The sequence below is a fragment of the Lonchura striata genome, chromosome 19 (assembly GCF_050655825.1).
Source record: "Lonchura striata isolate lonStrDom1 chromosome 19, ASM5065582v1, whole genome shotgun sequence".
NCBI lineage: Eukaryota > Metazoa > Chordata > Aves > Passeriformes > Estrildidae > Lonchura > Lonchura striata.
In genome coordinates this window covers 1,275,632-1,288,309 of record NC_140721.1, presented here as the reverse complement: position 1 = coordinate 1,288,309, position 12,678 = coordinate 1,275,632, and the positions used below count along the sequence as shown (strand labels likewise).

Sequence of the window (12,678 nt, the reverse complement as noted above, 5' to 3'; positions counted from 1 at the left end):
GCGAGGAGGCATTCAAGGTTACATTCTCTTTACTGGCTTGGCTTTTGAAAAATATAATTGTCTTTGTGCTCTGAAACTGAGCAAACACTTCAGGAGGTGCAGGAGCAGGAAGAAAACCTTCCCCGCTTTAGCCAGGCAAGTCTGCTGAGTTTATGCCATTCTGTGCAAGGTTATGGCTGTAATTAGATCAGTTTGGGGCGTATCAGGTAATTCTCCTCTAAACAACAGGCTGAAGATGCAGTCTCTGGGAACATGTCCCACTCAAACATGTCAATACAAATGTGAGCTAAACCCAGCCTACCCAGAGGAAATGAAGGAATGAGGTTTTGCAGGGCTGGGGGCTCCAGCTCCGAGCCCCTGAACATCCCTCACACTCACACAGTAATGCTGCTCATCACCTTCTTGTGGCTCTTCCTTCCCCACCAAAACTGTCTTATTATCCTGACTAGCAAAAATGAAAAAAGAAGATTTTAAGCTCATTAAATATTTTTCAGGATTCTCAGAATTTCAAAATCTCAAGCAGTAAGTATCCACCATTCCTTCTAGATGCACCAAGGCTGTCTACATTCAACAAAGAAGTTACCTATTTAACTTCAGGGTAATGGCTTTTAGTATCACTTCCCAACCATTCTTTACACAGCCTTTTAGCTGTCCCTCTGCCTCCAGCTTTAGTGCAGAGCTGCTGGCTCAGGATGGTGAGGGTGGAAGGGATGAGTGCTGACACCCAGCTGGCACAGACAGGAGACGAGTGTGCCACTGGCAGGCCATGCCGGGAAGTAAAATCCCTGAAAAATCCCAAAGCAGGAGACAGACACACCCAGCACAGGGGCTCAAGGAACACCCTGGGAACCTGTGCCTGAACTCGTTTCTGGCACACTCCAGTGTGCAATTCATCAAGGTTTGCATCCTCAACCTCTCAATGTAGTGCAAGTGGACTGGAGCACTAATAGTGAATCTGCATCGCAAATTGCTGAAATTAGCATTAATTTCAGATTAAACTAATTATGCATATGTAACTGTTTTCCAGAGCACTCTCCTCTCTCTTGTACGACAGCGTGGGCAGGGGTGCATGTGTATCCCAGCCTGCTCACCTCATCTGCAGTTTGCCATTCCATCATTTCTAGTGTATCCACCTTCTAAATAGATTTATAATTGGAAAAACCAGCTTTGGTGCCTGTGCTGAACTGCATTTTATACCCCATTGTGCTGTACATTCAAACTACAGCATTACTTCTAATTAAAAGCAACAATAATTCATGTAACGGGAAGCGATCTTGTTAACAGAACTGCCAGGCTTCTTTGGCAGAGCACACACCATAAGAATTCTCTAGGTTTTTTTAGTTTTTTGCCTCTGGGATCCTCCTAGGAAATTCCAAAAAGCTATTAAAAACCCCAACTGAAACAGGATGCAAAGACACGAGGAAAAAGGCAGTGTTTAGTGAAAGCTGCCACAGAGAACAGCCCAGAGCCATGCTGCCTCCAGGTGTTTCTGTGCAGGTGGAGGAGGTGCTGAGCTGGGCACTGTGCTCCCAACATCCCGGCCGAGCTGCGCTGGAGCCACGGCAGCACAGCCCCTGCAGAGGCTTTATGTGCCACGTACAGCACGCCTAAGCATTCAAAATAGGATTTCAGCAAGACTTAAAGGCTGCAAATACCTTGTGCCTGACCCCTGGGTAAGCTCGTGTCGTCCTGTGAGAACTGCTCGGGCTGCAGAAGGCCCGTGGGAATGAAAGGGCTCTTTAATCCAAAAAGCAGCACACATTCCCAGCGGGGGGAATCAGCTCCCCTGATTTCTGGCAAAATACACGTGGGCTGTGTTCTCCCACCCCATTCAGAAACGAAACCCGGCCCTGCTGTACTCCTGGACTCTGGCTGCCCTGGGTTCTGCTGGTACTGCTGGGAGGGTTTTGGCAGTGCTGCATTTCCCTGCCTCGATGGCTGTGGCATCAGCAGGAGGCAGAACACACAAACTGGTTTTTCCAAGACTGAACTGGCAGCAATTGCCAAAGCCATCCTTGGAGTTTCACAAGCAAACCTGGCCAGGGGCCAAGCAAAGCCCTTCCTGGTCCATCTTCCCAACTGCCACGGGATTTAACTCCCTGATCTGCCCCCCTGGGAGGACCAGCCCCTCGCTCACCCACCCACAGGTACAGGGAGGTGATGGCAGCCTGCCACGGCCCACAGCCAGCCCCAGGAAGGGGCTGCTCCCAAAAGAAGGGCTTGCTGTCCAGGCAGAGCATCCCATAGACCCCCCTGAGCCACCCTCAGCTCTCCAGGCACAGCAACACCTTTACCTGCCCCACGCAGAGCTCCCTGCGGGGCAGATCCAAGCCTGAAAATCAGCCCCAGCTGTGAGAGCTCAGCAGGTCTTTTGAGCAAAATCTGCCTCCAAGCTTCATATCAAAAGATACAGTAAAATTCACCAGAGCCAGTGCTCAGCCCTCCAGAGCCCAGGAATAGCTCCTGGCCCCACAGCCTGCTATAACCAGTTATATCACATCCCTCAGGGCTGCTCCCACCTCCTGTGCTCCAGTTAACTCTTTTACAGGTTACAGAAGGCACGGCAAGAGCAGGGCAGCAGAGCAAACCTATTTAAATCCCCCTGGTTGCTTCAGCTCCCTGTGCATGGTATGGTAGGAAGGTAACTAAATATTCACTGAGTGCAGACAACTTATCCAACCTGCCTGCCTGATTACTGTTCAGCAGTGCTTAAAAACGGCATTAATAACTTTAAACGAAGATAATTATTTTTAAATTAATACATCTCAGGGCCACAAATGGAGAGCACTGCCCAACGTGACTGGGAGGGGGGACTTTTGCAATGCCCAAGTAATGAGGGACAAAGGCCCCAGTGGGAAGCAATTAAGCTTCTGGTCCTCAATCTACAGGCTACTGGCAAAACTTCACCTTGTGCAGGCAGAGAGAGGGAGGGAGGGAGGCAGAAGAGGGAGGGGAAGAAAGGGGTTGGTGGCATTCAGCCCAGGGACCTCCTTTTGGAAGCCCTGCCAGCAGTACTCAGGGGAAAGAAGGATTAACTGGCCATTACCACTGCACCAACTCCTCACCTAGGTTACACCATCTTCCCCAAGGCAACAGCTTGTGCCACGCCCAAAACACAACCAGAAAACCTTTGGCTGTCACATTTTATGTCCTGTTGGAGGACAGTGTTTCCAAGGGCATGTTCAAGGTCGGTTTGTAGCACAGCTCTGAAGGTGAAGCAGGATGGACTGAAGTGGGGAACCAACTCCTCAGCTTCCCAAAACACAACCCAAGTCCTGGATCGGTGCAAGAAGGCCCTGGCTGCCCTGCTCTCCAAACCCAGGAGGCTGAGCAGGACAGTGAGAGGCACACTCCTGTGCAGAGGAGCCAGGACAGAGCTGCTGACACCTCCAGCCCGCCCCAGGGTGAGTGACAAATGCTCCTGGGAAACTCAGGAACGTCCTGGAACTCAAGAGTTCAACAAACCCAACCACACAGCCTGAACTGGAGAGGAAAAGGATTCTGCCAGAGTTTGGAAATTCTTACAGCTCCAAACACTGAGACCAGTCCAAAGAAATTTATTACCTCTACAGCACAGAGAGCATGACATAATTTAAATGCTTCTAAGTCAGTATCAACTAATTTTTCATGATAACCCTGTAAAATCAGTGATGGGAGCCTTCTGCTAAGATTCTAGATAATCTGCTAAAACAAGAAAAATTCACAGGCAGGAATAAGAAATGTGTGAAGCAATTTACCTCCTTCCCAACACTCCAGATGATTTCTCTGAAAAGAACAAATGGATACTTTAACCCTTAGCCTTGATTAATTTCATCTACATAATCTAGCTGCACATGGCAATCACTTACTGATGAGCAGGTTTGACTTCATCTGCTGAGTCAAGCCCATGGAGCTGCGAGGCTCTGCGCAAGGGTGAGCTTTCCCTCTGATGAGAGACCACTAAAATGTTGCAAAATGCCCAGATTTGCCTATTACTGCTGTTGAAATACACTCATGGCTTTATGAAACGCTGTGTTTGCTTTTATCCTTTCCCCCCTGCACAAATGGGTGGTGAATTACAGGAATTGCAGCGCTCCCACCTCCAGCTCACAAAGGGGAGATGCTTCCCTTGCCAGGGAGGGAACCCAGCAGCCATTATTAAACCAGCATCGTTGTCACTCTAAAGCAGATCAAACAACCCTTGACTGGGCATAAAAGGGCCCTCGAGGAGCTGCACCACAAACGAAGAGCGGGAGCAGGGCAAGAGAAAACACCAACACTTCTTCCAAAGGAAGGCAGCAGCACACAGCTCCACGAGCTGTCTCCCCTGTGTGATGTTTACTCACCCAGTGACCACAGGGCAAGTCTCAGTCTCCACAGCACTGACGTATCTCAGAGTCTTGGGAGAGCTCAGCTGGAGACTGCAGGGCTCAGCATTTAAGCACGCATTTGAACTCGCAGTATTTGGGGAAGCCTCATTAGGCTGAGTGCGTTGCACAATCGAGTGCTATGTGCCTTGATTTCCACAAAAAGAACAGCAATATATCCCCACAGCTCAATGGAGCCTGTGAGGTTTCACTCATTAAATGCCTAACCCGCTGAAAGTCTGATTTGAAGATGCTAGAATAGTGCAAGACATTGTTACTGACATTATTGTTATTAAAGGAAGAATAAAAAAATATTGTTCCTAGCCAGGAAGGCCATATCAAACTACCAAGTAAGAGATAAATCAGCCAAGGTCTCCAAAAAAAGACATTATTTCTTCTTTACTCCAACATCTTAATGTGCATGACTTTTTTCGTACTAGAAATATATTTCTATAAATCCTCCTCTACAGAAAGCTTTGCTTTCAGAAGGGGAAAAGTAGCAGATAAAATACTGCCCATCAAAATGAACTCAAGTCTCTAGTAACATAACTAAATGTGTAATGTTACAGATGTTTTATGGCCACAATGTCGGATCCATTTAGATCATTTTTACAAACCCAGCAAGAAATATCTCCCCAGCGCTGGAAACCACGCCACCAGGTCTGGGACCAATTGTTTATTCAGAGAGGCCACCAGGGAACAACAGCTTCTACCAACCACAACTTGGAGGGCTCATTTCTCAGCCATGTACCATCAAAACCGAGAGCCAGGGAGGGTGGCAGGCTGAAAGAGCAGCTGGGGCACCACACAGGGGCCCTTCTCCTGCTGCCCAAAGCTGACACGTCACTGGTTTCTGCACCTGGGTGTCCTGCGGAGAACAAGGAGCGCAGACACACTGGGAAAGCACTGTGTGAAGCCAAGGTGCTGCCCACGGTGCCACTGACACTGCAGGGACACTGGCAGGGCTGCCTCCTGCCCAGGGTCCTCCTCCGTCACACACCTGGGTACACACAATCACCGATGTGTCACGTCAGTCCCTGCCACTGGCCCATGCTGAAGTCACACTTGCTCTGGAGTTTTGCTCTCCAAGCCCATCAGCCAGTCATACCCAATATCAAAAGATTTATTACCCACAATGATAACTGCCCCATGCTGCTTTGTTTGTTAATTGTGACTAGCTTTGCTTTCAGAAGGGTAGGAGCCTAATAAATCAGTTATCTCCAGGAGGAATTTATTTAAAGCTGTTAACACTGTAACCCCGAGCACTTGGCAGGAGGTTCAGCGGGAAGGGATGTGTTTGTGCTGTGTTCAGGGGCAGGACACCCTCAGCAGCCAGGGGGAAGGAAACCAGCTCTAAGCAGCACCTTGATGGGTTCAGCTTTACCTGCCCACCACAGCAGGCCACCTCTCCTGCTCCTTTCCCAAAGGGAGCTGTGCCAGGATAGCCAGCACTGTCACCACAGGCTTGGGCTCCCCACAGCAGCTCAGGGACTTCTCCAGACAAGAGGGAACTAAACCCATGCCAGCCTGAGGCACAGGCTGGGAGCCCAGCCCAGCAGGCATGGCCAAGCTCTGTGCTACCAACCAAGCTGTGAACAGCAGCAGCTGATCCTCAGCATGCCCCAGCACAGCTTCCTGTCCAGGTGAGCAGCTCAGAAGTGCTGTGCAGGTGCTGAGCAACTCCAGCTACGATGGAGAGACTCATTCTTACCTGATCTCTAACACCAAGAGGTCTCTAATAATACTGATGTTACTGAAAATAAACACTTGGCTGGATATACACTCCTTCCCCATCTTCCCTAGCACAAGAACTCTGCCAGTATCAAAGCCTATCACAGCTCAATACACTCACAGACTTTCAAGTACCTAGATCATTACAACACTGCCAAAAATGTCACATAAAAAGGCCAAGTCACTGAGATGACTGGATTTCCAGGTCTGGCAGGACATGAAAAGCTGGGACAACTTCCCATGAACAGCCACTTGTGCAGTGCGACTCGGGCCAAGTGGGAGCCCTGCTCACATCTGCCTGCTGCGCTCCTGAGGCTGCGGTGTTGGAGCAGCGCTGCAGCAGCAGCAGCAGCACCTCTGCCAGCAGGGCCCTGCCAGAGCCAGGGCTGCTGCAGGGACAGACCCAGCCCAGCCCCACAGCTGCACCCACACTGCCTGTCTGGGCATTTTGCTCCTCCCGAGAGCTGCCAGACCTGCACCTACAGCGGGAATTCTCATTTAAGTCTAGAAGCCCTGTGCCTTGACTTGGACAGACAGACACAGGACTAAAACATCTGTAAGGACCTAGGAACCATCTATAAGCCACACACACAGTGCTGTACATCAAAGCAGCTCCTAGAGGCTAACAATCAAACCTTTATCCCTCCTCTTCAGCCTCGTACCTTCAGCGTGATACACAGCACGTGAGCGAGCTGTCCAGGCTGAATTACACACAGGAAATGTTTTCCTTTTCCATGGGGACTGACTCACCAAAACAAGATCTCCACAAGCTGTACCTGCAGGCACACGATGACAGCTGTGAGCCAGGCTCATGTCCCAGCACCCAAGAGCTGCAGGGCCACCAGAGACCTCCCCTGCCTCCTTCTGACAGTGATCTGCTCCCCACCAGAGCCTGCCACTCCTGCCAGCTCCCAAGTCCTGCCCCGAAGGTAAACATGCTGCCAGCTCTGGCAAGGTTTTGATGGCTCCTCTGCAGGAGGAAGGGGAGAGGCTGCAGATTGGAAAATTTGAGGTTCTCCACACAGCTGCAGCTCAGCCATCCTTCATCCACTGTTAAATCACAGACCACATGCTGAGAGTTAAAGACTCATACAGGACTCCAGGGACTAATCGAGGAATGATTTCAGCTTCTAACTGTGCTCTAACCAGGCACTTAGGATGCAAAGCACAAGTTTGTGATACTATTGTGCACTGCATCAAAATGACTTTTTGATACATTTTTGCAAATAACTAATAAGGAAAACAGAAAAAAACACATCACCCTGGTATTTAACATAATTCTTCCCCTCTGTCCCCTATCCTTATATTCACATTCGTGACAAACAGCCTGTATCTTCAATTAGGCCTGTTTTATGCATGCATGAAGCCCCCAAAATATGAAAGAGCTTTTATGCAACACCAGATTATCTAATGTGCACATATTTTGCAAAAGAGCACTTTTTAAATACCTAGTCACAGAGAAGGGGAAAAAAAACTCTATTCCATTCAGAAGGAGAGAAAGGGAAAAGAGGAGGAAAAAAACACATAAAAGCTGCAAAAAAAGAAAGTGAATGCATTTGTATATTAAGCAATCAAGTGCTGTCACACACTGAAAACACAAAGCACTGAAGTTTAAGTGGGCACACACCAAGGGCCTTACCATGGGACACACTTTTCAGCAGTACAGAAAGCACTCCCTTATCAACCCAGCACAGTATGAAGCAGGATCTCTGCCTATTAAAAAAAAAAAACCCAGAGAAATAACTTCTCTTGACAGCCTGACAGCTGACATTCTTAACTGAAAAAACCAAGTGCCAAGAATTATCAGGCCTGGCTTTTCTCTCCCTGATAGATGACAGAGCAAAAAACAACAACGGCCACACACATCTCATAAATCACAACTTTTATTGAATGCCTCGCCACATAATAGCAACAGTCAAACTGAATAAAGACGCTTTTCAGTGCGTGTCTGTAAAATACTGGGGGAGCACCAAGATCACTCCCAGCACCAAGAGCCTCTCCCAGGTGGAGCAGGTGTTAGTGTCAGTGTCAGTGCTACTTCTTATGGAACTACTCGGGAGAGTTCAGAGGGATTTTCTCTTTCATTGTTTCGCTAAGAAGCACAAAAGAACGCAGAGAAGAAAACCAGAAATGATGTCCAGGGACAGAGGCAGAAGGAAAGGCCAAAAGCTCTGCAGAGGTGAGCAAAGGAGTCCAGCTGCCAGCAGCAGGGTCTGAACTGAGACAGGAGTCTGGCCTTTGGGGTAAATCACCTGCAGACACAACCAGTTGCTGCCTGGGGATCTGCCTGCAGGCTCTTGGGAGCTGAGGAGACAGGTGAGACCCGAGGAGACAGGTGAACACAGAGCACGTGGGCAGCAGGAGAAAGCAAAGGGAAATTCCTGTGATCTGCCACGACCACAGCGACACCAGCACAGCCTGATCAGTCTGGATGTACAGCACTAATGCTCCTTTGTCCACTTTTCAGCACTCACTGACTGGGTCCATTAAGATACTAATAGAAAAAATAACAGAAATAATAATAATAATGATATAATCTACTTTTATCTGAAATAGTGAAATATCAATAGTACCTTTCATCTAAGTCGTTTATAAAGGCACTTCACTTTTTGATTTCAAGACAGTCCTAAAAATGCATTTAAATCTCCCCTGTTATAGGAAAATTTCTAATGCAATCTTTCCAGCACATAAACTAAAGAAACCAGAGGGGCATTTATATATTAAATCAATTACCAGAACTTCCCTTCACCCAAGCTAATTAAAATTTCATGTGCTTCATACCAGTAACTATGCAGAGGATCACAGCTGGTGTTTTCAAAGTCAAATAAAATAAAAATACAAGGGGATCTTGGTCTGCAACCCTACTGCTGCAAGACAAAAATAGATACACTGCTCTTAGTGAAATCCAAGTCAGTGCAAATTTGATACCTAACTCCTTTGAAACTTTAAACTTGAGCATAATTTCAGAGTGCCTCAGCCCGCTAGAGCAGAGCCTACAATTTTCAGCAGAATAAGGAGTCTCTGAGACCTGGCCAGGTCTGGGCAAGTCATTTGTGCTCCAGGGCTCCTGAGTTTTGTTTCTCTGTCGAATCAGCACCGAAATGGCTGTAGCACACAGGAATCCAAGGTGTTTGCTCAGGGCTTTGCAGGAGCACAGGAGCCGGCTCGGAGCACGGGCTCACCTGGCCCTGGGGTACATCCAGAGGCACCCCTGGCCAGCTGCAAGGCTCTGGCACACTGGCCAGCACCCGGGGACTTGAAGTGCAGTACCAGGCCACCAGTCAGGCTCCCAGAGGAGTGCAGGGTCACTGTCACACGGGGAGGATGGGCAGGAGCAGAGGTGCCCGTGACAAGGGACCGGCGAGTTCAGGTCCTCCTGCACCCCCTGCCCCTGGGGCGAGCCCAGCCCACGGTGACTGCAGCCTGCCCACAGAGCCTCAGCTGGGATGCTGAACAAGATCCCTGTGCTTCAAACCAGAGGCCCCGACCTCGAATTTTACTGAGCGCAAACCCCTTCCTGCATCTGTTTCCAATAGTGTCTTTTTTGGGAAAACAGACCGAGCATATGCTCCCGAGGCTGTTGCCCACACGGTGGGTGGGTGTTACAATCAACTTCTGTGCACGATGGCTCCCCAATGTGTCTGACTACCCACGGCGAGGCTTGGCTTGCTCATTCTGCTAAATTCAGGATTAAAAGAATAAAGCCACCAGCAAAGTTAATGGAACAACATCCAAGCTAGGCTGAGCCCAAGTTCCCGAGCTCGCTCGCTCTGCCTCGGTGAGTCCCAAAGTCACAAAGGGGCACGGTGGCACTGCCAGGGCAGTGGCACCAGCACGCTGCAGCCCAGCACTCCCAGCTGAACCCACCCCTGGCATCGGGCAGGGCGATCACAAAGAGCCCTGGTGAGAAGGGCTGCTCCAGCTTTGGGAAGGAGCACAAGGAGGCAAAGGGAGGGGGTGGGGACTTTGTTTCCAATATCCATCTGCTCCTGCTGCTGTTCTGAATGTAAAATCACACTTGTGAATCTGTGACATCCTGCCTGGTTGCTGTGGCAATCGCTATGCCGTCACCAAAGGCCAGTCCCTTGCTTTGGGAAGGAGCAGCAACAAAGATAATGTGCTCACTTAAGTGCTGCTCTCCAGCAACCAACCACCCAACAAGCCCAGATAAGGGGAGAAGAACTAAGAGGGGAAAATGCCAACCAGAGCAGATTTGCCTCTAAACCAAATGTTGTCCAAGTTTCTCAGGAAGGCATTAGCATTTCTCTGATTTCCAGTGTTTTTTCTTTGTTCCATTAAAAACTACAAATCCACCATTAATGAAAATTCAGAAATGTCTGTGTTCACTGAGCATGCAGCCATAAACACCAGTGTGGATTGTATTATTGCTAATCTGCTTCATGGGAAGAAGACATAGATTTGTCTGAAGTGCTGCATCATTCTTTCTATACAAGGGCCCCATTACCAGACTATACTTATTTGCAAGTCAAATGACAATGCCACTATTTGAATACATTTTCAAGCCCAAAAACCCAAGCCAGCAGCTCTGGCTCTCCACAGCTAACTCGATCTGACAGCCATAGCACTGATGCCTGCCAGTGCTGATTGACTGGTGGGATATATTTAGGCACAGGAGGGGAGAAAGGGGGAAGGGAGCAGGCGAGTTCCTGAATTCAAGTATACTGTTAGTAACCAAAAATAACAAGCACTGATTCAGCTCCTTCACTCAGAACGGCCTCAGCTCCATCACAGAGAATCCAGCTGATGGGGAATTCACTACCACATGGGCAATGCCAAAAAACACACACAAAAATCTCACAAGAGCAATTAGGGCATCTGTGCCCTTGGTTTACGACAAATACAATGAAACTATCATTTTCCTTTTGCATCCATCTTCTAAAATTGCTTAAATAAAGAAGAAAATACTGAATTGGAAGGCAAACAATTTTCTTCCTTTTTCAGCAAGGGACAAACACTTATTGTGCACACAGGTGTGTGTCTATCTCCATACTCCACACAGCTATTATGTGCTCTGATGCCCTTTCAACTCCCATCCTTGTTCAAAACACTACTCTGGAAGGGGAAGTGCCACTTGCTTAGAGGAAAAGACCCTCTCCAGCGTCAGAGGACAACGTGCCAAGTGTATTTGAAGAGCTGGATTCAATCTTTCCTGCCCCTTCTCTGAAGTGCTATGCTAAACCCTGGGAAGTGAACTGTATTTACACATGGAAATCAAAAACACACAGAGACAAAATATCTCCATATATCCAGAGTTCAGAAAGAGGGAAAATAAAGCCTGTCTATTTTACTAAACTCTACAGGCATCCAGGATGTCACCTGGAGACGTTCTTGGGCTGCTGCAGGACCTGGCAATACACTCTGGGTCCCCTCACACCAACACGAAGTGCTGGGGGCTCTCACCAACACCCAGGCGAGGGGGAAACAGAAAAGCAGCCCAGAACCCCTTCCAAAATGTGCAATGAGATCCCAGCAAAGAGATGTGAGCCACTTCCTTCCAGGCTGGTCCTCCAGGGCCACCAGCCCAGCACTGGAAAGGACTTGTCAGGCAGGGCACGAGCTACAAAGGGTTTGCATTTGCTGCTGATGATGCCCAAAAATCGACAGACAGCTTCAAGGGGCAGACAGGCAAAGGGAAAGGCTTGTAAAAGCTGGGAGAGATGATGTGACTACCTGCCCCAGCAGCTACGGGAGGTCTAAATACCTGAGATTCCAGGTAAGCACCTCACCAGCAACACACCACATCCTCCCCAGAATGAAAGACACACACAAGGAAAATAGAAGCCAAATGCCTTCTCCTTTAACACAAAGCCAAAAAACCCAGCCCAGCTTGTTATGTTTTCAGAACAGTGATGCAGCCTTAAAATTTTAAGGTTTTGTTTAAGAAAAGAGAACCTTTAAGTGTAAGCGGAATCAGGCACCAGAACCTTAATTTATCAATTAGGCGCCATCTGTGGATTGTGTTCCTTGGAATAATTGTTAGATTTGACAATGCACTGCTGCTTTACAAAGTTTCTGCCAGCCTTGCTACCATTTAATTAAATTTCTGCACTTAACTTTGATTGCACTGAAAGCACTGCTGGTTTCTGCCGATCGAGTCCCTTAGCCACCTGCTGTGTTAGAACTAACCATGTTTCCACAGTTGTATCAAAAATTATGGGTTTTATTTTTAGTCTTTGTCTTTTCTCAGGCTTCACCAAAAGGAAAAATAATAGTAATAAAAACCCCAATGATTCTGGCGTACTGAAGCCGTAATATCCAACATGGAAAGCAGCAGCAACTTTCATGTCTCCCAACAAAAGCCAGACACTTCCCTTTTTGTCTTCCAGCACAGAACAAGTGTCAGGGCATGATGGCTTAACGCTCCACGTTTTGCTTAAACAAAATGAGCTTCCTGTACCTCCTCATTATATTTGTATACATCTCTTGTATTTATATGGAGGGATAAAGACAAACACACCAGTCATTTACATACATAAATATTGCACACGCAAATAACAAGCAAGCTGTCATTCTCGCTTTAGCCCACAGCACAGTTGGGGAAATAGAACTTCAATGATGTCAAATTAGCAGAGTGAAGAGC

At 48.1% G+C, this 12,678-nt stretch overlaps 1 protein-coding gene across 15 annotated transcripts in view; it reads right to left on the bottom strand.

The window, feature by feature from the left end:
• MSI2 (musashi RNA binding protein 2) overlaps nucleotides 1-12,678 on the bottom strand; it is a 204,667-nt gene that overhangs the window by 136,478 nt on the left and 55,511 nt on the right. The window contains exon 1 of one of the 15 annotated variants that reach the window (XM_085557192.1): nucleotides 6,828-7,683. The exons of the other annotated variants lie outside the window; for them this stretch is intronic. Coding sequence (XP_085413318.1) covers nucleotides 6,828-6,890 — 63 coding nt within the window. The 5' untranslated portion in view covers nucleotides 6,891-7,683. Of the gene's footprint in view, nucleotides 1-6,827; nucleotides 7,684-12,678 lie in introns of those variants that run through there. 15 annotated transcript variants of the gene reach the window in all.